The 25,381-nt window shown below is 39.8% G+C and overlaps 1 protein-coding gene across 3 annotated transcripts in view; it reads left to right on the forward strand.

The window, feature by feature from the left end:
* Positions 1–25,381, forward strand: part of FIG4 (FIG4 phosphoinositide 5-phosphatase) — a 125,346-nt gene that overhangs the window by 94,380 nt on the left and 5,585 nt on the right. For all 3 annotated transcript variants that reach the window (XM_077998473.1, NM_001172433.2, XM_077998474.1), the window contains 1 exon segment: positions 743–829. In XM_077998473.1, the coding sequence (XP_077854599.1) occupies positions 743–829 (87 nt within the window).

The following is a 25,381-nucleotide window of genomic DNA, read 5'->3' on the forward strand; positions in this document are numbered from 1 at the left end:
CATACACTTGCCAGTTTTTAGAAAACTCTGGCAGTGATTGTACACCTGATTTGGGAAGTTTGAAGTTCTGTACAAATAATCAGTACTATGTGGCATTCTTCCCAAAAAATGGATCAACATTTTTTACTTGCTGAAGATAAAAGTCGGATAAAAGTAAGCTGTTTGAAAGTTTTTCAGTAGCACTGTAATGATACAATAATTGGTAGTTTCTGTAACACTTTCTTGACCTTTTAAAAAGCTAATGAAAAACAAATGGTAAACTTTTTCATAGTCTTCAAAGAAAATGTTTTTAAATAGTTAAAAAAATGGAAAGGAATTCCATGTCACTTGTCTCACTGCCAGCACCATCCTGCGTGCTTCCCCATGCTTCCTGCATGTCACGCATTAGATACGTGTCACCCTTAGATGTGTGAGGCTCTGCGAGATCATCTTCCTGGCTTCAGGAACATTTCTGTTCAAGTTCTGCACCATGTTTAAGTTAATAGAAGTTCAATGGCATGCACTTTTGATTTCATTCTTTTATCCATGGTTATGACGTACATTTTAAGCAGAATCCCTTTTCCTACTTTTAACAAGCCCACTTTAAAATCAGGCAGTCTTATGTTACTTACAGTACTCTTAGGTGCTTTTCTGAAATAAGCATACTACTGTCATTTGAAAGCTTACACCATTTTGTGTGATCTACTGAATTAATTGCAAGTACTCCCTTCTTTAGCTTACTCTTATCCATTGTAATTTGTAGATTTGTTCAGTTGGGGCAGAGTCAACATAAACAAGACAAGAATAGCCAGCAGCCCTGTTCCAGGTGCTCAGATGGAGTTATCAAACTGTAAGTACTAGATTAGATCTTTAAAGAAATCTTTGTATTCACACCACTCATAGGGCTTTCTTTAAAGACTTTTTAAGAAAAAGATTCACTCTTGTCACCAAATTAGTATAAGCACCAAAGTATCTCCTTGTGGTACCTTACTCGAGGAAAACTGAGTCTCTGAGGGATAGGGAAGAGGTTGGCAGCCCTAATGGTCCTGAAATGCATCTTTGGAGGTGGGTTTGGCATTGGTGGAGGTTTCCGACCATGAACTCTGCCCTCCACTGGGTAGAAGTGGGATGGTGAAACAGGTCTGATCCTGGAGACATGCTCAAGTTTAATACAAGACCTTTGAGGATATGGATGGATTTGTCTCTTCTAGCTATATATCCCCATCAGTTCTAATAACTTGCTATAAGTTAAACAGTTGTTTTGTGAAGTCTTAAATAAACAGAACTATGTTCAAATCATACTACTTCCCAGTTTTTTACCCTGAGCAAATAACTTAACTGCTATGTGGTTCAGTTTCCTCATCTGCAAAAGGGAATAATAGCACCAACTTTGTAAGATGGTGATGAAACTCAAATGAAATAATGCACACAAAGTGCTTAGAGTAGTGTCTAGAATACATTCTCAAATAGTGATCACCGTCATCATCCTCTTCATAGTCATCGTTACTGACTGCTTGTTGGGACCTAACAAAGCAAAGGGTTGTGACCAGAAGAGGCCCCTCTGATGCCATATGCTCAGTTGAGTTGCTTCCATAAAATGGGTCATGGTGGGCAGGGCACGGTAGCTCACGCCTGTAATCCCAGCACTTTGGGAAGTTGAGGCGGATGGATCACCTTAGGTCAGGTGTTCGAGACCAGCCTGGGCAACATCATGAAACCCTGTGGCCACTTGAAATACAAAAATTATCCAGGCATGGTGGTGCATGCCTGTAATTCCAGCTACTTGGGAGGCGGAGACAGGAGAATTGCTTGAACTCGGGAGGCGGAGGTTGCAGTGAGCCGAGATTGTACCACTGCACTCCAGCTTGGGTGACAGAGCGAGACTCCATCTCCAAAACAAAATTTACTGTGGAAATTCAGTGAGGTAGTATATGTGAGACATCTAGATCAGTGTCTGGCATACACTTGACATTTAGTAAATGTTCTCTTCCTTTTTCTTAAATCAGTTTGATCAGTTTGATCAATTAATTGTTTATTTGAATAGGTATTGATTGTCTGACTTCTCTGTATCTCACATCTGCGGGTTCTTAATTGATGGCTCACAGTAATTACTATTAGTAATGGCTCATAGTAATTACTGTTACAGTAATCCAGCAAAAGCCTTTTAGAGAGTAGTGGCTGTGGGGATTTTGAGAATGGGATGGATCTGGAAAATAATCTAAGTGGTGAAATGGACAGAACTTAGATCCTGACTCAGAGAATGGAGAGCAAGAGGGTGTTATTAAGGATGACCCTTAGGTTTTTTGGTTTGTGTAACAGTTTTGATTGATTTATTCATTCATTCACCTACTCATTCAACACATAGGTATTGAGTATGTCTGTGTTAGGACCATTCAAAACTGCCATTCACTGAGGTCAGGAGCACTGCAAGAGGACTGGTTTGCCTTTAATGTAGCATCAAAGTGGACAAGTTTAGGAGGCAGTTGGATTAACCAATCTGGAACTCAGAAGAGAACCTGGGCTGGGGATGTAAATGCTCATGAGTAATAAAGAAAGTCACCAGTTAAGGATGAGACTGCCTAGGAAGCGAGACTACAGTGAGAAAATTCTACGGCTGATCTTGGCAGGGATCTGGGTCTAATGTCTGAGACAGAGATGTAGAAAAACCTACAAGGGAAACAGAGATGGCTAATCAGAGAAGTGGAAAGAACTCCAGACCGTATTTTATCACAGCCTTCAAAGACGCTGTTTATCCTTCTTTCTCTCGCCAACACTATTTTTTCTTTTTTTCGTCTTTTTTTTTGTTTGGTATATAAGCCCCTATTAATTTAGAGACCAATTTGTTTTGTTATAACTATTTAGCATATGGAACTGTGGGCTCTCAAATGAATTGACATAGATATGGCCAAGGAAAGAAACTTTTTAATAATGTGCTAGTAAGAGATTCTATTAACCAAATTGTATTATACAAAGTGATTATTTCATTAAAATAATATGATACAACTTATGAGGAGATGATGAAATGAACATAGCATACAAAATAAAAGCAACACATTCCCCACTGTTGTCTTCAACATTATTTCTGATTTGATCTGTAATTCATCTAATGGTTACTACTTTCACATTCTTTTTCTTAAAATATTTAGTATTTGCCTTTGAGTCCTAGTATAGATGAAAACCACGTGGATCTAGAATTCTTTAACCTTTTCCACTTAATTAGTAAAGAATCTGTCATAAGGGTGTTTTTATACAGCATTTTCAGCAAGATAACAAAGAGCTTGGTAGCTCAGCATTATGTTGTCATGGCAACTGCCCAAGAATGTTTTTGGTGTTTTGCGGGATGTGTGTGTGTGTGTGCGCACGCACGTGTGCACAGGGACGTGCTTTCTAGCCAGGTTCTTAAAACGTTGACTATTCATTTTTAGATTTCTAAAGCTATGCCACAACCAAGAGAAATTGCTTTTATGTGGTATTCTTGACATTCTCCTCTTGCTATGTTTTGTTTTCTAGTATATTCAAGAGTCGTAATAAGTTTAAGTTCATGCACATACGCATCTACCCATCTCTGGATAGTTCATCTTACCAGTTTTTCTTGAAATTGTGAAGAAACCGCTTTTTTCTTTTCTAAATATGAAGTATTTATAACACCAAATGTAAAAAATATTGACAGTAAATAATTGGCAGGAAGCCAGTGGAACAGGGGCTCTTGAAATGAACATGCAGAAACATGGATGGACAGCTGGACGCTTTCAACCACAGTCTTGCAGGACATTGCTTAGAAGTGGATGTTAAACCCCAAACTGGTCAATGTCTGTACTGTCAGCCCAAACACCCTAAGCTGTAGTTTGTGTGAGTGTGACCCCTCCCTGTGAGTCATAACCCCTCCCTGAGTATAGGGGTAGTGATCAGGGAGAAATGGCATCAGCCAACATTGACCGAACACACTGCGTGATGGGCACTGTTCTGTGTACCATAGCCTGTTCTAAGTTCTCACAATAACCCTGTAAAGTAGATCTTATTATCATCTCCATTTTACAAATGGGGAAACTGAGGGACAGAGAAGTTATGTAACTTGCCCAAGATCATACAGCTAGCAAGTAGAGGAACCAGGATTTAAACCTACACAGGATGGCTCCAGAGCCCATGATCTCCATCACTAAGCTACCAGTGCCTGTTGTTACCAGCTGCTTTCCAGTCACTGGGGTAGCAATGCTGGATTATTAGCATTGACAGACCTCATTTTGGGCATCTGACATGACCTGGATTTGTAGACACCTGTATATTCAGAAATATTCAGAAATTCTAATATTTCTTCTCTGTTGATCTTGAGTTTTAAAAGATACTTAAGGAGAACATACCTTTATTCTTTCCTCAGTACCTAACATACTGTCCCTAATGTAGACACACTTAAGTTTCCTGGGCAAGCATACTTTGCTTGACTCATTTGGTAACATCACATGGAGGTTGTTTAGCCATCACTGGATCAGTGTTGCTGATATTTAGGGTGGTTATAATCCTACAAGGTTGTATATTTTTAGAGGGCAACTCATCTTTGTGTCTCTAGAGTAGTAACTTAAATTGAGTGCTCAGTAAATATTTACTGAAATGCACTGACTCTCACCCCCAATCACACCCATGACCATCAGGGCCTGGCTGAGGCCCCATGAGCATCCCTAGAATGCTCCCTCCGTGTCCCACTGGTTTTCAAGGGGGCATCCTTGAACACTTTTTAGTTCTTTCTCTGTTGTGTTTCTTCCTTGTAAACCCTTTGCCCCTCCTGTTTCTTTGTTTCCCTGCTGCCTTCTGAGAGAAAAAGAAAAAGCAAACACACCAAGTTATTAGCATTTTTTCCCCTTCAGTCTGCCTCTACTGCACCTGTGACCAAATGCCAGGTGAGAAGGACTGGAGTGGCAGGACTTGCTGTGCCTGGCGGGCGGGTGCTGTGGGGCCAGGCGGTGATTCACTATATTCATGCAAGACCAACGTGTTCTCATTTTACACTCCTACCAGTTCTTGAGAGATTTTAACTAAGCAACAAATGCCAATCAGTGGTAGGTTAAAAAGGCATGAACACATATCATTAGTGCTTGCTTTTCTATGGTTCACCTATTCCAGGAATATGTCTCTTTTAAAAATCACCTCTAAGAAATAGTTCAGAATATAACACAGAGTTTGTATAAATACTGTGTATTTTAGGATTCTTCCAGCTCAGGATAAACTGACATGTAATGCAGGGTAAACAAGTGTGCTTGACCAGGCATGGTGGTTCATACCTGTAATCCCAGCACTTTGGGAGGCTGAGGCGGGCGGATCACCTGAGGTTAGAAGTTCGAGACCAGCCTGACCAGTATGGTGAAACCCCATCTCTACTAAAAATACAAAAATTAGCCAGGCATGGTGGCAGGCACCTATAATCCCAGCTACTCGGGAAGCTGAGGCTGGAGAATTGCTTCAACCCAGGAGGTGGAGGTTCCAGTGAGCCGAGATCATGCCACTGCACTCCAGCCTGGGCTGCAACGTGAGACTATATCTCAAATAACAATAATAATAATAATAATAATAACGACAAGTGTGCTTACAGTTTTAGGACCATATGGTTGCATTTATCCCCTAAGAATCTCTCATAAAAAGTGGTACTTCAAGACTGGGTTTATGTCCCTTGGTGTAGGCTTCTACCAGAGCAAGTGTTTTATAAATCAGAGCATGCTGTCACACAGAATTAGAGCCCTTCTTCACACTGATGAGATGAGCATGACACAATGGCCATGATTAACTCAACTTCATTTACTTTTCATGATGTTAATTTTCAATAACACATTCTTCACATACAAGTCACACCCCGGACCTCCAACCTGCATTGATTTCATCTGGAACTTTGTAGATACTGCGGTGGTCTCTGTGCAGCAAGCCGAATAAGTATTTCCCCCTTAATGGATAATTCTTGTTATCTTTTCCAAGCACCTGGAATACAGTCTTTAAACGTTTAAGGATTAGAGCAGCTCAGAGGCAGTGATCAATGATTAATCAGCTAATTCCCTCCACCGGTGGAGATAATAAGTGATAAGAGCTCCTCAGCCCAAGGAAACTGGAATATGACCTCTCCTCTCACTCCAGAAATTACCAAGACAGGCTTTCTTCCTCTTTCATCCTGACATTTGCTTTCTTTTCTCTTTTCCCTTATCCATCTTTGACTTTTTCCAGATATCTTTTCTATTTCTAATTACCTTTCTCCACTCCCCATGTATTTTTGCCTTCCTTTTGCTTTTCTTCTTTCTCCCTCACTATCCTTTCTGTATCCCCTCCAGGGTATTTATTTATAGCTCTAAAAAACATACAGTAATTACTCCCAAACACAAGTTCCTGTCATACATATTCTAAGTCAGTGTTTTTCGGACAATTCTAAAAATTAGTCATGAAATTAATTTAGTAGGCCTATGCAGTGAAATGAAATAGCACTGAACTGAATACAATATAAAGTATGACCACAAGGCACATATTATGAGTAAGTCTTGTTTCATGAAACTTATGTTTCTGTGCAAAAGTTTAGCATGTGTGTTCCAGTTTGCCATGCAACATGTATTTCTTACTGTGGGTGACTTCACAGTTTGGATTTATAAGAATGCATCTTTTCTGGAACCACAAGAATTAGAAAACTTAGCTCTGTTCCTGGCATCTAGGCACTTATTGTTTGTTGAATGAGTGAAAGACATGTGAATGACTCCTGTTGGGGATAATTACAAAAAGAGAAGAGGAGTGAGTGATTTCTGTCGTACATCTATAGTGGATAAAATAAATGCAGGCCTTGGAAAATAGGCTTCCATTATTTCCATTGAACTGGGAGCTGGGATAAGCATGTGAGGGAAGAAAATAGTAAGAAGTCCCCAGCTGAAAGTCAAAATGAAAAAGCCATCAGACAAATAATGGACCAACTGAAAAAAGTGAATGCCTCTTCATTTTAATACTATCTACAATAGCATCTGCTATTGTTAAACAAGAAAAATATATTGGAACAAAGTGAATCTGTAAAAATTTGGGGGGAGGGCTATCCTGAATGTTTTTAGCACGTATGGAATGACAAATGAAATTTAGTTATGGGTGCTCATGTTTCTAACTTACGGTATCTAAAACGACTGGGTATTCTCTTGTTTTTGTTTTTGTTTTGTTTTTTCACAATTTAACGTATTGCCCATTTTATTTTGGTGAGTACAAAGCATACCATGTACGACAGCTTTCACGGGCTCATGTCAGAGCTTAAGTACCCCCTTCACATGGGGAGGTGGTCCTGTTGCACCACTTTTGGAGACCCATGCATAGTTCAGTGTGTTTAATCCAAGGGACAGGTAGAAACAAGATCAGGAAGAGATACTAAGGGAGAGAGTATTGCTCTTATCCTAAAATCTGTGTTCTAAACGGGGGAGCGACAGGCTTACATTTGCATTTGAGAAAGGTCACTCTGGAAGTAGTGTGGAGAGTGGGTTAGAGGAAGGGCGATAAACAACCTATCTGTTGGAAAACATCAGGGCAAGAAAGTGATTGGAGTCTGCTGTTGGCGGTTGAAATAGAGATGGGGTATTCTTTTGCAAAGGTAGAATCTATAAGTCTTCTCAAAAACTTGTTAGTGGATTAGGTTTCAGGAATATTTGAGAGACCAGGGGTTTTATAGCTTGATTGACCAGCTATAGTGGCAAGTTGCCAGGATAGCAAATATACAACAAGGGCAAGTTTGGGAGCTAAGGTGGTGAGTTTCAGACAATAATGGGGAACCTAAGATATGTTTGAGCCTCAAGAGGTTTTACATTAGAGAGATTCAATAATTTAGGTTTTTTTGGCTCTTGATTTAAAAAGCAAGTAAGTTAAATTTCTTTAACTTTCTCTAAACTAAAGGAGCCCCAAGTTAAATAGATTATTTAACATTTGTGTTTAAACATTTTCTAAGGATTCATGTCAGATTAAAGGGAAAACATTCTTTACTGATAGAGATGAAGACTTTATGGTTTTTAAATGTATTCTTGTCTCATAAGACACTCTTACCTTTTACATGAGCCAGGTTAATCTGGGGGAGCAGATTTAGATATCTAATGTGGTCATATGAGGAGTATTACTCATTGGTTTTCCTTGCTCTGTGTACCAGAACCACATTTTTTAGTGGTTTAACCTTTCATTATTTTGTTAGTTTACCAAATTATCATCAGTTTTGTGTATGGAAGGTGAGTGGGAGGATTTGGGGCAGATGGAGTGATTATTGAGCCTTGTGCTGTGTCACCGTGGCTTCCTGACAGCCATTCCTTTTGTACAACGAAGATGAGTGTCCAGGTACGATGTATTTATAGCCCTTGTCTTCTCTAAGCATATACTAGAAGTCTTTTCAGTTAAGATAAACTTTTGGCTGAAATACAAGAAAACGCATTTCAATTTTGTGTTTAAATATAGTCACACTGCCCTTTGCATGTTACTCAGAACCTTAAAAAGTACAAACTCCATTAAGTCCAAATTGTGTTTAAAATTTGCCAATGGATCTTTTAATATTATATAAGTAATTTTCCATGTTAAGTATTTTGATATTATTACTTATTTTCCTTAGGGTCTTATGAAGAAATTTGAGAAATCATACTTTGGAAATCAGTTGCATTCTATTTTCATGATTAAAGATCTGCTCATATAAACATCTTTCTGTTATCCCTCCCAATTTTATGGGAACAGAAAGTCCTTGTTAAATGGAACCCACTATGTGGTATTGTTAATCTAAAACTAATCTAAAGAGACTTTGAGTTCTTGAGGGCAAGGCCTATCTGTCTTTATATCCCCAGTCCCTACCATGATACTAATAACATTAAATTATGAATGAAGAATATTTGGCATTCAACAATTTTAACTCTTGTAGGAATTTTGTGCAGTAATTGTGAGGGAGAGATGCAAGGGTTAACAAATTGGAGCAAATGGCAAGGCAAATGATAAGTATTTGTAAGTTTTTACTTTACTATGGTTTATTTTCAGTTTTAGGTGTAGCAGCTCAGAGTTCTGGGCAGACATCTCTTGATTTTCCCAACTGGCAAACTACTGCCGTCCTTATTAGTTAGGTTACACATTGTATTAGAAGGACAGGCTAAAATGGACTATGGTTTTCTGATTTTAGATTCCCTACTGCTACCAAATGTCTGAAGCTCTTGATGAGACAATTTCCTCCCATAGGTAATTAGCTCTTGAAGTCCCTTGATCAACAGAACTAGAAGAGAACCATGATTTCCTGATTTGCATTTGCCTATTGTTTCCAAATACATGAAGCTCTAAAAGAGGTTGCTTTGTTTTTATGTTTAAGTTACTTTTAGAATCCTGTGATTTTAGAAAACTATTGTGGTTTGATCTTACTTGGAAAGAGTAGAAATTTGTGTATTCTTAAAAACCTTGCCTCTCAAACCCACTTTCTGTTAACTTGCAAAAACACTCTTTATAAGATGGTTTTACATCCGTTACTAAAGGGTCACAGTTTCTATTCCGTATGTGTGATGTCACCAGAATCCTAATTAAATCCTGAAATGTCTGAATAAAATGTATCCTGTCCTTATTCAGAACAGAAAAGTAATTGAGACTCTCTTGACTTTCTTAACAATTTTATTTTACTCTTTATGTTAAAAATGTATTAATGTCAACATAAAATCAATTCATGCTTTTAAAGCATTATACGTCAGAGAAATGTATTAGTTTTTTAAAATAAAATTCTTTTAGGTTTATTTCAAAACATAAATAGCTAAACTGGTATCTCATTTATCATGTGATTTGAACATACAAAAGTAAATTAAATAGAGTTAGTGTGCTCAAATACATTTATTTTTGATAATAGAATAGAGCTAGGAAAATTGTTCTGATAATCTCAGAAGCATCAGTAAATGTTTAACAGATAGAAAAAGAACAAAAAAATATAATTTTAGATGGCTTTTGACAACTTTACATAAAATTATATTGAAGCTTCTTAGGCCAGTAACTTTGTTTTGCACATTCTTATCTGTTCATTTTTATTCCTATTGACCTAAAGATTTTGCTTTTACTTGTTTTGAACAGTTTTAACTTTTAGACTTTGTCATGCTATAACAGAATCAGTTACTAGTTTGTTTATAAGTCATATAGGTGATTAAATTTAGTTTATTAGATTTATTGTTTAACCTTTAATTTTTGTTTTTTTACCTGGAACCTTGGATATGTTTCCCTGCAGTCCCATAATAAGAAACTCAACTGGTGTAATCTGAATTATTCACATACTTATGTATTCCCAAAATGCCTCTATAATGACTTCTAGAGATAGAAAGGGATAATCAGACTTGTGTGGAGGGGTGCAATATGGCATTTTCAAGATGTCCCATAATGTGCGCACATGTGTGCACACGCGAGTGTGTATGTGTTTGCACGTGCGTGTTTAGTGTATTAGGACTATGAAATTTGAGAACTGGAAGATGATTAGAGATCATCCGATTCCATCCTCTGATTTTTATAAGAAGAGTCCTGGAGAGGGTCAGTAGTTCATTTTTTTTTTTTTTAATTATACTTTAAGTTCTGGGATACATGTGCAGAATATGTAGGTTTGTTACGTAAGTATACATGTGCCATGCTGGTTTGCTGTACCCATCAACCCGTCATCTACATTAAGTATTTATCTTAATGCTATCCCTCCCTTAGCCCCCAGCCGCCCGACAGGCCCTCCCTGTGTCCATGTGTTCTCGTTGTTCACCTCCCACTTATGAGTGAGAATATGCAGTGTTTGGTTTTCTGTTCCTGTGTTAGTTTGCTGAGAATGATGGTTTCCAGCATCACCCATGTCTCTACAAAGGACATGAACTCATCCTTTTTTGTGGCTTTCTGGTATTCCATGGTGTATATGTGCCACATTTTCTTTATCCAGTCTATCATTGATGGGCATTTGGGTTGGTTCCAAGTCTTTGCTATTGTGAATAGTGTCACAATAAACATACATGTGCATGTGTCTTTATAGGAGAATGATTTATAATCCTTTGGGTATATACCCAATAATGGGATTGCTGGGTCACATGGTATTTCTTGTTCTAGATTCTTGAGGAATCGCCACACTGTCTTCCACAATGGTCAAACTGATTTACACTCCTACCAACAGTGTAAAAGCGTTCTTATTTCTCCACATCCTCTCCAGCATCTGTTGTTTTCTGACTTTTAAATGATCACCATTCTAACTGGCATGAGGTGGTATCTCATTGTGGTTTTGATTTGCATTTCTGTAATGTCCAGTGATGATGAGCATTTTTATATATTTGTTGGCCGCATAAATATCTTCTTTTGAGAAGTATCTATTCATATCCTTCTCCCACTTTTTTTGTTTGTTTTTTTCTTGTAAATTTGTTTAAGTTCCTTGTAGATTCTGGATATTAGACCTTTGTTAGATGGATAGATTGCAAAAATTTTTTCCCATTCTGTAGGTTGCCTGGTCACTCTGACGATCATTTATTTTGCTATGCAGAAGCTCTTTAGTTAAATTAGATCCCATTTGTCTATTTTGGCTTTTGTTGCTATTGCTTTTGGTGTTTTAGTCCTGAAGTGTTTGCCCATGCCTGTGTCCTGAATGGTATTGCCTAGGTTTTCTTCTAGGATTTTTATGGTTGTAAATCTTACGTTTAAGTCTTTAATCCGTCTGGAGTTAATTTTTGTATAAGATGTAAGAACGGGGTCCAGTTTCAGTTTTCTGCATATGGCTAGTCAGTTTTCCCAACACCATTTATTAAATACGGAATCCTTTCCCCATTGCTTGTTTTGTCAGGTTTGTCAAAGATCAGCTGGTTGTAGATGTGTGGTGTTATTTCTGAGCCCTCTGTTTCTGAACAGAGCAGATCAGAGTTACTTTTAAGTAGTAAAGCTGGCATTCAAATTCATTTCTTTGGGACTCAGACAGGAAGTCCAATAACACAATCTGCTGAGCCAGGCATCTGGAATTTACCTAACCTGGGCACCTACTGGGTTCAGCTAAAAGTGGAGGAGCACCCACAGGAAGCATGGAGAGAGTAGCAAATATCCATGTGAGCAAATGGCTAGCAACTTGTCACCAAAGGAAGAAGAGGGAAAAGATAGAAAACATAAAGCGGCAGTGGCACCAAAGTGTATTGGTGATCATTATTTTCTTCACTCTTACACACTCAAAGCAAAAAAAAAAAGAGAGAGAGAGAGAAAGAGAAAGAAAAAAATACCAGTTTTATTAAGTCTTGACAAAGCAGTAAAAATTATCAACACTTGAATGCATGTCTTTTTAGTATTCTTTGTGATAAAATGGAAAATATGCATAAAGCATTTCTTGCTTATCATAAAACTTGTATTTCAAAGTACTATGGTTGTCTTGAGGAAAAGGACTTGTGTGGTGATTGTCTAAGTTGTGAGCTAACTCATTGCTTTTTTTTTGTGAGCTAACTCATTGCTTTTTTTCACCAAACACCAATTGAGATAACGACTGACAGACAAACTGTGTTTCTTTGGGCTTGGATATTTGACAGACACTTTCTCAAAAATGAACAAAGTAAGCTTGTCACTTCAAGAAAAACAGTTTACAGTATTTGTTACCAATGATGAAGTTAGATCTTTTAAGTGAAAATCAGAATTTTTGAAAACGTGTATCTACCACCATGAACAATACTTAAGATTTTTTATGGTATTAGGTCTAACATTTAAGTCTCTAATCCATCTTGAATTAATTTTCGTATAAGGAGTAAGGAAAGGATCCAGTTTCAGCTTTCTACTTATGGCTAGCCAATTTTCCCAGCACCATTTATTAAATAGGGAATCCTTTCCCCATTTCTTGTTTCTCTCAGGTTTGTCAAAGATCAGATGGCTGTAGATGTGTGGTATTATTTCTGAGGACTCTGTTCTGTTCCATTGGTCTATATCTCTGTTTTGGTACCAGTACCATGCTGTTTTGGTTACTGTAGCCTTGTAGTATAGTTTGAAGTCAGGTAGCGTGATGCCTCCAGCTTTGTTCTTTTGACTTAGGATTGTCTTGGAGATGCGGGCTCTTTTTTGGTTCCATATGAACTTTAAAGCAGTTTTTTCCAATTCTGTGAAGAAACTCATTGGTAGCTTGATGGGGATGGCATTGAATCTATAAATTACCTTGGGCAGTATGGCCATTTTCACGATATTGATTCTTCCTATCCATGAGCATGGTATGTTCTTCCATTTGTTTGTGTCCTCTTTTATTTCACTGAGCAGTGGTTTGTAGTTCTCCTTGAAGAGGTCCTTTACATCCCTTGTAAGTTGGATTCCTTAAATGTTAGACCTAATACCATAAAAATCCTAGAGGAAAACCTAGGTAGTACCATTCAGGACATAGGCATGGGCAAAGACTTCATGTCTAAAACACCAAAAGCAACGGCAGCAAAAGCCAAAATTGACAAATGGGATCTCATTAAACTAAAGAGCTTCTGCACAGCAAAAGAAACTACCATCAGAGTGAACAGGCAACCTACAGAATGGGAGAAAATTTTTGCAATCTACTCATCTGACAAAGGGCTAATATCCAGAACCTACAAAGAACTCAAACAAATTTACAAGAAAAAAACAAACAATCCCATCAAAAAGTGGGCAAAGGATATGAACAGACATTTCTCAAAAGAAGACATTCATACAGCCAACAGACACATGAAAAAATGCTCATCATCACTGGCCATCAGAGAAATGCAAATCAAAACCACAATGAGATACCATCTCACACCAGTTAGAATGGCGATCATTAAAAAGTCAGGAAACAACAGGTGCTGGAGAGGATGTGGAGAAATAGGAACACTTTTACACTGTTGGTGGGATTGTAAACTAGTTCAACCATTATGGAAAACAGTATGGCGATTCCTCAAGGATCTAGAACTAGATGTACCATATGACCCAGCCATCCCATTACTGGGTATATACCCAAAGGATTATAAATTATGCTGCTATAAAGACACATGCACACGTATGTTTATTGGAGCACTATTCACAATAGCAAAGACTTGGAATCAACCCAAATGTCCATCAGTGACAGATTGGATTAAGAAAATGTGGCACATATACACCATGGAATACTATGCAGCCATCAAAAAGGATGAGTTTGTGTCCTTTGTAGGGACATGGATGCAGCTGGAAACCATCATTCTTAGCAAACTATCACAAGAACAGAAAACCAAACACCACATGTTCTCACTCATAGGTGGGAACTGAACAATGAGATCACTTGGACTCAGGAAGGGGAACATCACACACCGGGGCCTATCATGGGGAGGGGGGAGGGGGGAGGGATTGCATTGGGAGTTATACCTGATGTAAATGACGAGTTGATGGGTGCAGCACACCAACATGGCACAAGTATACATATGTAACAAACCTGCACGTTATGCACATGTGCCCTACAACTTAAAGTATAATAATAATAAATAAATTTAAAAAAAAAAAGATTTTTTAATGAGATCAGTAGCAATCTTAACAAACGTGATTTTTTGATGTGTAATGAGATGTTACCGTTTAGAAGATCATCATATCTGGGTGAACCAGTATTTTCCAAGTGACCAATACATGCTGTTAAAACTCATGCATGGGTAAAAAGCATTCATTCCAAGTGTGGCATGCATCAATGGATAAGAGAGTATGAGAAGTTCATTGATAGTTTCAGTTGTACATTGAAACTAACCTTTAAGAAACTTGTCAGATTTTCTTGTAGTATCAAATAAAAGTATTTGAAGGCTTACACTGTTTCCTTTTCCAACCGCATGTCTCTGGGAGGCCCTGTTTTCTTCATACACTCCAACCAGAACAATGTATATCATGACAGATTTTGCAGAAGCAGATTTGAGAATCCAGTTGTCTTCTGTTAAGCCAGATATAGAAAAGATTCGCAAGCTGTGAAACATTGCTTCTTTTGCCACTAATTTTTTTGTTTTAAAAATATAGTAGTTTTTCATTAAGAAGTTGTTTATGCTATCATGTATTGGGTTTGTCATTTTAATAAAGATTTTTTAAACTTCTGTCTTAATGTCTTATATGGTAAATATCACTAGATATCATCCATATTAAGCAAAGCTAATTGGAGTCTTCAGTAATGCTTTTAAGCGTGTGAAGGGATTCTGAGACTGAAAAGTTTGAGAACTTGTTCGCATAGAGTATTTGATTATTTATGTCAATATGCATTACTAAGGCAACCAGGGACATTATTATGTTATAGCCTTGCTCGGTATTTGCCAGCAGAATGATATCTGTGACTGGTTAAAGGAATGTTATTTCCTATGATTTATTATTTTTTAAGGAATGCGGGCAGCAGATGTTCTCTTTTTAAAGGGTTCTATCAAAAACTGGTCTGAACTTCTTAGGATGCTTTCAGTTCCAACTAACAGAACCTCTCACTCAACTGGTTTAAACTGTAAGATAATTTATTATCTTACTTCCCTGAAAGATTGCAGATGGGCAAGCTCCAGAGTTGGTGGATTCAGGGGCTTCGTGTGATCATGAAATGTGCAGGTTTTTCCATCTCTCTGCTGCCCCATTCTCAGTGTTGCCCCATCCTCAGACTGGTAGCAAGATGGCCGCAGCAGTTCCAGGTGCCACAGTAAGACACAGTAGTGCCCAGGGAAGAAGGGAAACCCTGACTTTGTGTCTCCTCCTTAGGAGCAAGGAGTCCCAGAACCTACTCAGCAAATTTCTCATGCCCAAATGTCCAGGATTGGGTCATATGCTAACCCCTAAGTACGTTACTGCCAGGCTATGAGCTGATGGTGATTGGCTTAGAATACTCATTCAGGGTATATGGATGTAGGGAAGTTGATGTAGGGAACTTAGTTATTAAAAACAAAATTCTTTGTACTTATCCAGTTAACTGGAAATTCATTTGCACAGGTGCCCAAAAAGAGAGGTAGCATAAATCCGTGGAAAGAATTCTAGGCCAGAGAATCAGGTGCCCTGGGATCTGATCCCATGCCTTCCACTGCTGAGCTGTGAGGCATGCCTTGCCTGTCCAGATCATGGCTGCCTTGCTGGTGCTTGGGCTACAGCATTAGTTCTGGGATCATCTGGTTAATTGGTTCATTTATTCCCTTGCTCACTGCTTCATTCAATAATATTTATTGTATGCACACTCAGTTGTCTACGTCACGTGAAGGGTACAAATCATCACTAAAATGCTGCCTGTTTAGCCATGGCAGACGTTCTTCCTCCTGTGCTGCACACACATTCAAAGCCCAATGGGAAGTAAGATCCAAACTGTGTGTTCACTTATGGAATCCTCATGCAATAAGTTGTTTAGTGCCCTCAGCAAAGAGTCCTTGCCACAAAGCTTATTCGTGAGCAGTCCAAGTTTTCCCTCATCTTACTAAATATAAAATTGGTTTAGAAATGAAAACGTAGAAAAATACATGCTGAAAAAGGTAAGCTTTGTCCCAGGAAAGATATAGGCCTGGCTGTCTATAGTTGTCCCAGTTCCCTCAGTATCAGAAAGAGTGTGATGCAGAGAACCAGGCTGTTAAGAGAACAGAAAGACAGCTGTGAGAAATGAGACCACATTCTCGGAATATCCAAGGACACTCTTGTGTTGTAGTTCCCAGATAAGATGCTTAGAAAGGTTTTATTTTTTAAAAAACCAAGCTGGTAAAATTTCACAGACCTTTCTCATGTGCAGTGTTGGATAATTTTTCATGTCACGTGCAGTGTTGAGATAACTGGGAGTATTTATCTCAGAGAAAAGAATTAGGAATTGTGTGATCATTCCCGCAAGTAACATTTGAATCACTGTCAAGTGAAGCAGGGCTTTTTGAGTTGCTTCAGGGACCAATAAGTGGAACATATAGGGAGGAAGATTTAGAGTGCTGAAGAGAACATCTTTCTAACAACCAGAGCTATCGACAATGGCCTGTAAACATCCCATGATCGAAAGTCCTGGGTCTCCATTACTGCGAGTACTCAAGCAGAGGCAGATCACCTTCTACCAGCAATGTGATGGAGAGCATCTTCATTTGGTTTGAGGTTGGACAAGATGATTGGAATAGAGGTCCTTTAAAGAATCTATAATTATTATCATAGCCACAAGTCATCTAATAGTTGGAATCATTAACAGCTTGAAACAGAAAGTAGGTGATTCATTTATTCACCAAATACCTAAGCACCTACTATGTGTCCGGCACTGTTCTAGTCACTGGGGACACAGTAAAGAACAAGACTGACAAGGTTCCCCAGGGCCCTTCTGTTTTAGGGTAGGCAGACTGCTATTGACCTAATAAATACATAAGTAAGACGGTTTCATATTAGGGTGAATGCCCTGAAGAACACAAAGCAGGGGAATGCGAGAGAGTGATTGGAGCAGGTACAGGTCAGGAGCTGTTTTAAATTAGGCTTAGAGGAAAGTTCTCTCTGAGAAGTTAATGTTTAAGCTGAGAACTTAATGAAGAAGAGCAGTCCACATGAGATGACTGGGGAAGAGTGTTTGAAGCAGAGAGAACATACACAAAAGACCAGGGCAGGAATAAACTTGGCATGTTTGAGAAGCAAGCTGGTGTGGTTAGGCTTTGTGTCCCTGCTCAAATCTCATCTTGAATTATAATCCCCATGGGTCAAGGGAGAGACCAGGTGGAGGTAATTGAATCATGGGAGTGGTTTTTCCCCGTGCTGTTCTCGTGATAGTGAGTTCTCTTGATATCTGATGGTTTTATAAGGAGCCCTTTCCCTTCGCTTGTCACTTCTCCTTCCTGTCAGCTTGTGAAGAAGGTGCCTTGTTCCCCTTTTCCATGATTGTAAATTTCTTGAGGCCTCTCTAGCCATGCTGAACTGTGAGTCAAGCAAACCCCTTTCCTTTGTAAATCACTCAGTCTCAGGCAGTTCTTCATAGCAGTGTAAAAATGGACTAATATGCAAGCGGAAGCTTGGGTCAAAGGCACAGAGGCATGTGCTATGGGATGGAGTGAGGCATAGGTAGGGGCCAGATCTCAGGGAGCCTCTCACAGGAGCTTAGCTGTTCCTCTGAAACCATCCAGAGGGTTTTAAGTAGAGAGCTGCATCTCTGATTTACATCTCTAAAAGATGACCGTGGATCCTTTCTGAATTGTAGTGGACAAGGATATAAGCAAAGAGGGAAATAGGAGGAAACTCAAGAGGAGTTGGTTTCATGGGAGCTAAGAGAAAAAAGTGTTTCAAGAAGGAAAATGGGCAGCAGTGTAGAATACAGAAAAATGGTTATTAGTTTAGGCAACAGGAAGGTTATTAATGACCCTGGTGAGAGAGTTTCTATGGGTGGTAACCTTGGAAGCCCACTTGGAATGAATTCAGGAAAAAATGGGAAGTAAGAGGACATCAGGAGTAGAAGCCATTCTTTCAAAAAATGTTACTATAAAAAGGTACAGAGGAATAGGACAGTTTCTGGAGGGGAATATGAACTTGAGGAAGGATCATTCCTCAGACAGGCGTTACACAGCAGATTCTCTGTATGCTGATGGCAGAGACAGATGCTGGGCACTGGACAGGGTGAGTAACTACAGGAGAGAGATCCTCGAAAGGGCACAGAATCATTTTGTATTCTTATGTAAATCTAGAATTTCATTATCTTTGGTGTTGATTAGTTTGTTGTAATTTTCTCATGTTAAATGGTACCATATGAAATCACTAATATTTATACTTTTTAGCTACAAAAATAGCAGTTTCATATAATTCTACCTAATTTTTTAACCTAGACAATTTTAAATTTCTCTTATAGGTCCCTTTAATTTATATACATTTTTAAATTGAAAATCTCAAGCTTATCTAAAAGTTACCATAACAAAACAGAGACCATTCCCTCCCCACTACCAATCATTTGAGAGTGAGTTTCAGGCCTGATATCCTCTCTCTCCCTACCACTTTTGTGGGTATTTTTATACATAAGAATATTCTCCTAGAAAATCACAATACAATCAGGAAAATCAGGAAATTAACCTCAGTACACTGCAACTTTCTAATCCTCGAAACCCATTCAAGTTTTTGCCAGTACTCCCCAAAATGTCCCTAATTGCAAAAGGATCCAGTCCAGCATCTGATGTTGCATTTAGTTGTCACGTCTCTTTAGCCTTTTTCATTCTGGTAAAAGTTCTCCACTCTTCCTTGATTTTTATGACCTTGCCACGCTGAAGAATGCAGGCCAGTTATTTTATAGAATAGGCATTGATTTGGGTTTATGATTATCTTCAGCTTATAAATCAGGGGATAACAGTGTGGTAGCTAACCTTCAAGTTGGCCACACCTCCTGTTATTCATATCCTCATGTAATCTCCTCCCACATTGTGCCGGAATTGGTCTTTGTGACCACGAGCATATAGCAGAAGTGACTAGGTTGTGAAAGTTATCTCTTGGATCACTTGCTCTGGGAAACAAGCTTCCATGTTGTAAACAGCCATGTGGATAGGCCCATAAGGAACTGTTGTGTCCAGCCAACAACTAGTGAGAAATTGGAGCCTGTCAACCAAGTGAGACAACTTGGAAAAGGATTCTCCAGCCTCCGTTAAGCCTTGAGTTGACAGTAGCTGTAATCAACAGATTGACTACACCCTCATGGGACACCTGGAACCAGAACTATTAAATTAAGCCACTCTCAGATCCCTGACCTCCAGAAACTGTGACATAATAAATACTGGCTTAAGGTACATAACAAATACAAACAGGAATATCACAGAAGTGATGGTGAGTTCTTTTTATTGCGTCCTGTCATGAGCACACAATTTCAGTATGTGCCATTACTGATGATGTTTATTTAAAGACAGTGCCTCACTCTGTAGCCCAGGCTGGAGTGCAGTAGTATGATCATGGAACCTTGACCTGGCGGGCTCAAGCAATCCTCCCACCTCAACTTCCCAACTAGCCGGGCCCACAGGCATTGTCCACCGCACCCAGCTAATTTTTTAATCTTTTTTTTTTTTTTTGGGGGGGGAGATGAGAGTCTCACTATGTTGCCCAGGCTGATCTTGAACTCCCGGACTCAAGTGACCCTCCTGCCTCAGCCTTCCAAAGTGCTGGGATTATAGGCTTGAGCCACAGTGCCTGGCCTAATGATTTTTTTTTTTTTTAAATCCTTTGAGTAAGCAATATCTTCTGAGCTTTTCTACTTGAAGTTGCTTGTTTTTTCTTTTAATTAATAAATATTTTATGGAAGGTACTTTGAAACTAAAAATCCTTCATCACATTTTCATTTTTTTCATTGTTTTTTTACTATGAGATCGTAACTTCCTGTGTATTCAATGGGATATACTTTGTTACTGACATTATTTGTTGTGAAGCTCAGAGTGTTCCAAATTTCACCAGAGTCTCCTCAGCCTGGCTCCTGTGTTCTTTGGATATGTCCTCATCAGCCTTTGAATACGTCTTTGATTTCTGGCACAAGATGTTCTAGGCTCATCATGTCCTTTGTCTGTCCCAGCCCTGAAATCAGTCATTTCTCTAAGGATCCCTGATTATTTTTAGTGGAAAATGACATTAAAGCCAAGATCTGGGCATTAGATGTACCTGTTGCCATTGGAGTGTCACTGCCCCCAGGCCCACTGAAAACACATTCACAAATTTATGTGTACATGTACATATATGTGAAAATGTATATGTAGGTATATTACATGCATATCTATTTTATGTATTATATCAAATATTTTTATAAATAAAATGCAGCTAAATATATATTTAAATCCATAAGTTCATACTGATTCTTCTAATTGTAGGGTATCCAGGGTTTATTCGAGCCTTCTCCCTGTTCTTGCTAGTAACTGCCTTCTCCAACAGTTAGGAAACTGGACTCCCATTACCCTTGTTATATTTATTTGATTTATCCCCCCATACATAACCAGCTGGCCATCACCACTGCATCCACCCCTTCTCCCACATTAACACCCTCCATTCAGGCTCTGACTCCACTCATGGAGACACCCGCCCACAGGGATGCCCTCCTCCTCCCCGCGGGCCCCAGGCCACCCCTCCATGTGGACTCCCATGCCTGCCTCTCCCTGCTTGGGCTCTGACATACCTCCTCAGGCTGCATCCACATGCATGCCCTCCTCTCTGCATCCAGGTTCTCACTCCCTACACTGGATCTGTCCTCTGGAGGGATGGCCTTCCCTTGCCTGGGCTCTTTCTCCCCACTCCAGGCTGCCCCTCTCTCCCTTAATGAGAGTGTCCTCCTCATGCTGCTTGGTGCCAGCATCCCCCAGGCTGTCACAGGCTGCTCTCCATGCAGATGTCTGCCCATCTGAGGGCTCTACTACTGGCCTGTGCAGTGGAGAAGGGGAAGAGCATGGCTTTATGATCACATAAGGGCAGTCGGCACTGAAAGGGACATCGTGCTCCCCGACAGCTGAATTTTTCATTTTTTCTGTAGTAGTGGGTTCCAGTTTTCCAGTTACACTGACATATTTTAGGAAGCTTGTTGAAATGCAAATTCCAAAGCAAGCAAACAAACAAACAAAAAACAATAAAAAAAAGGGAGCAACCAGAGTGCTTCTAGAGCATGTTTACATTATGGGGGACACTCAGTTTTCATTTTGGACTTTTGACTACTGTTTAAATTTTCCACATTTATACTTTTATTTATATTAATAATACTAACAGATTATAGGCCATGTTTTCTTTATAATTGCCAGTATTAAAAATAATTAGCATTAGTATTTTTTAAGGGATAAAAAAATACAGAATCCAAGGCCCCATTGCTAGAGATTCTAATCCAGTACACTTGGGCCAAAGCCTGGAAATCTGTACTTTGTACAATTCTCCCATTTGAATGTAACAGCCAGGCTGGGGAGCTGCTCTGCTGGATCCTTCACAGGAATGTCCTTGGTAGCCAGTGGGGCATCCACTGGGCAGAGCACCCCTGACTTCATCCGTCTGTAACCTCAGGACACTTAGGTCTTGTTTTGGAGGCTCATGATCCTACTGATACCTTCTTCCAAATGACAGTTTTCTGTGATTCTTAGGAAAACTCTGAAAAGATGCAGGTTAAGCATCCCTCAAAACCGTCAAGGTCGTCAAAAACAAGTAAAGCCTGAGATTGTCACTGCCCAGAGGAGCCTAAGGAGACGTGATGACTAAATGTAATGTGTCCCAAATGGGATCCTGGGACAGTAAAAGGACATTAGGTAAAAACCAAGTATGGACTGTAGGTAATAATTATGTATCACTATCAGATCATTAAGTATAGCAAATGTACCATACTAATGGAAGAAGGTGTTAATAAGACAGGAAATTGTATCCTGCACAGACCCAGTGCTGTGTGGGATACCCAGTCCTTGTTGCCTGTGGCTCAGAGCCAAGCCCTCTCTCATTAAACAACATGGAATACATAGGAACTCTGTCTTCTACACAGTAATTCTGTAAATCTAATGTGGGCCTAAAATTAAAAGTTTATTAGAAAAAAGATGAAAGTCACAAGAAATGTAATGATGTGACATGACAAAGTCAATGGTGACTCTTTATCAATAACCAGGAAAAGATGGGACTATCAGAACGGACATGAAGAACCTAAGTAGGGCGTCATCACCTCCATGTGGGAGATAAGACACACACCATTACTGCAGTTCATTGGTCTGAGTTTCCAGGAGTGACAGCAGGAGTGGCCACCGCTGCTTCTGTTCTAGGAAATGTGAGGACAGAAGGGACTGATCCCTCCAAAAGGTCCCTGTATAAACGTCTGATGGATGACCAGTTGTGCAGAGGAAGCGTCTGGCCCTGCATCCAGGCAGGGAGAAAGGATGGCTCTGGGAGGAGCAGTTACATTCTTTGCCCTTTGAGAACAGCTGTTGTGTGCTTAATGTGCCACCTGTCCTTTGTTGGCAGAAAAGCCCTTTCAGAGCAGACCCAGTACTGTGAGGAGAACCAGTCCATGTTGCCTGTGGCTCAGAGCCAAGCCCTCTGTCATTAAACAACAGCCGAAATGTTAGAGTTAGAGCCTACAAACAATGCAGCCATATATTGGTGGATGCTTCCCCAGTGTTTGTGATAACAAACGCAGCTGAAACAGAGAAAAACTGCACTTCTTTTTATACTAAGGTAGACAGTATGTCCTGCAAATGGGAGGGAAATTGTGCTGTTTATAAATTGCATTCTGAATTGGAAGCATTTTACCTATTTCAGGTCAGAAAATCATCATGCTTTATTTCTCTAAAACCAAAAGTTATTTTTAAAATACAAATGGCCTTTTTATTTTACAGCTCTCAGAGAGTGTGTAAAAAAAAAAAAAAAAAAAAAAAAAAGAGTTTAGTTCTACTCTACCTGGACCAACACAAAATATCAACGGCAAAGGCTAAAACATAAAAAGTACCACCACTGCCACTCATATATGTGCCTGTGGCAGACTGTCGTTTCTCTCTCCTTGAGGAGCAAACATACATGTGCTCAGCTGCGGAAAGAGTTCATTCTCTGCCAGAACCATCTAGGAATAGGGGTCTCTTGGGTGCATGGGAGCTTGCTCCTGGTTAAAATAAGAGGGCTGGCGCTGGATTTCTTTACCAGTTAGCTGACTGTGCTGGCCAGGGTTCAGTTGCAGAAAGCGTAATCTGCTCTAGGTAAATGAAACAGAAAGTGATTTATTATAGGATTTTAGGTAGTTTCCAGATCACTGGAGAACTGAAGAAGTAGACTCTAGACCAGACTTCCACAAATGACTCCCAAAACCATATGGCAAACCATCAGAGGAGCTGCTGTGTCTGCCTTCATCAGGAAGCTATCACAGCAGCTGCTGGCTCCAAAACCAGCTGCAGTAGTCCCCCTTTATCCACAACTTCTCTTTGTGCAGTTTCAGTTACCTGAGGTACAGAACGATAAGACATTTTGAGTGATGGAGACACTATTCATGTAACTTTTTTTGTCATGTCTTTTTTGTTGTTGTTGTTAGACAGAGTTTCGCTCTTGTTGCCCAGGCTGGGGTACAATGGCACTATCTTGGCTCACCACAACCTCTGCCTCCTGGGTTCAAGCATTTCTCCTGCCTCAGTCTCCCAAGTAGCTGGAATTACAGGCATGCACCACCATGACTGGCTAATTTTGTATTTTTAATAGAGATGGGATTTCTCCATGTTGGTCACGCTGGTCTCGAACTCCCAGCCTCAGGTGATCTGCCTGCCTTGGTCTCCCAAAGTGCTGGGATTACAGGCATGAGCCACCGCACCTGGCCTCACATAACTTTTATTACAGAATATTGTCATACATGTTCTATTATATTATTAGGTATGCTGTTAATCTCTTACTGTGCCTAATTTATAAATTACCATATCATAGGTATGTATGTATAGGAAAATAGGATATATGAGGGTTGGTGCTATCTGCAGTTTCCAGCATCCACTGGGGGTCTTGAAACCTATCCCTGAAGGATAAGGGGGAACTACTGTATTCAAAAAGCCATTACCACAGTGCCCAACTCAAGAGCACATCACCTATGCCACCAATCTGCAAAACACATACCCTGCATCTTGCTGCTTTCTATATGACCCAGTTCCAAATCAAAGCACTTGAGTACAAGTCGTAGGTAGAACCTAAATTGCATTTTGAACCTGAATTGCAAGGGATCCTGGGATATTCATTTTTGCTTTTCCGCTGCTGCACACTAGATGGAGAATGCAGTGGATGGTGAGGAGCCTCATCTATGTCATGTGTCACCATCTGCCCTCTAGCTTCCCGGTTACCCATGCATACTCTTCTTGCTATAAGTAGGGCCCACTCCGTCCCTTGTAAATTTCTGCATCCCATTCAAAGTCTGGGATCTCTGGGTATGTGCAGCTCTCTTCATCAGGTCCAGATACTGCTTCTTACCACCTAGTGACCTGTAAATAAAGACTGCCTCTTTGCTCCCAATATACAGTGGTGGCAAAGGAAAATTAAAACTCTCACTCAGAAAGGAGGAGTATGGGAAACATACAGCTGCTATTTGTTCTTAGTAGTGACCTCATCCCACTAGGCAACAATGGTAAAGGCACTCTGCTCAGATGGTAGAGTGAGGTCCTTGGGTAGCCACCCAGGGCTTCTTTGTCCATGAAGCCCAAGGCCCAAATTAGTTTCAGTTGGGTCACATTTTGCCGGCAAAGTAACTTTTGGTTATTATAGCTTTTGGGATTTCAGAATTGCAGATAGGAATTATGTATCTGTAATTGTTTTTTTTGTTTTTGTTTTTGTTTTGAGGCAGAGTCTCACTCTGTTGTCCAGACTGGAATGCAATGGCCTGATCTCGGCTCACTGCAACCTCCGCCTCCTGGGTTCACGCAATTCTCCTGCCTCAGCCTCTGAAGTAGCTGGAATTACAGGTGCCTGACACCACGAGCTGCTGTTTTGTGTAATTTTAGTAGAGGCGGGGTTTCACCATATTGGCCAGGCTGGTCTCGAACTCCTGACCTCAAGTGATCCACCTGCCTCAGCCTCTCAAAGTGCTGGGATTACAGGCATGACCCACCATGGC

Source organism: Macaca mulatta, chromosome 4 (assembly GCF_049350105.2).
Source record: "Macaca mulatta isolate MMU2019108-1 chromosome 4, T2T-MMU8v2.0, whole genome shotgun sequence".
NCBI lineage: Eukaryota > Metazoa > Chordata > Mammalia > Primates > Cercopithecidae > Macaca > Macaca mulatta.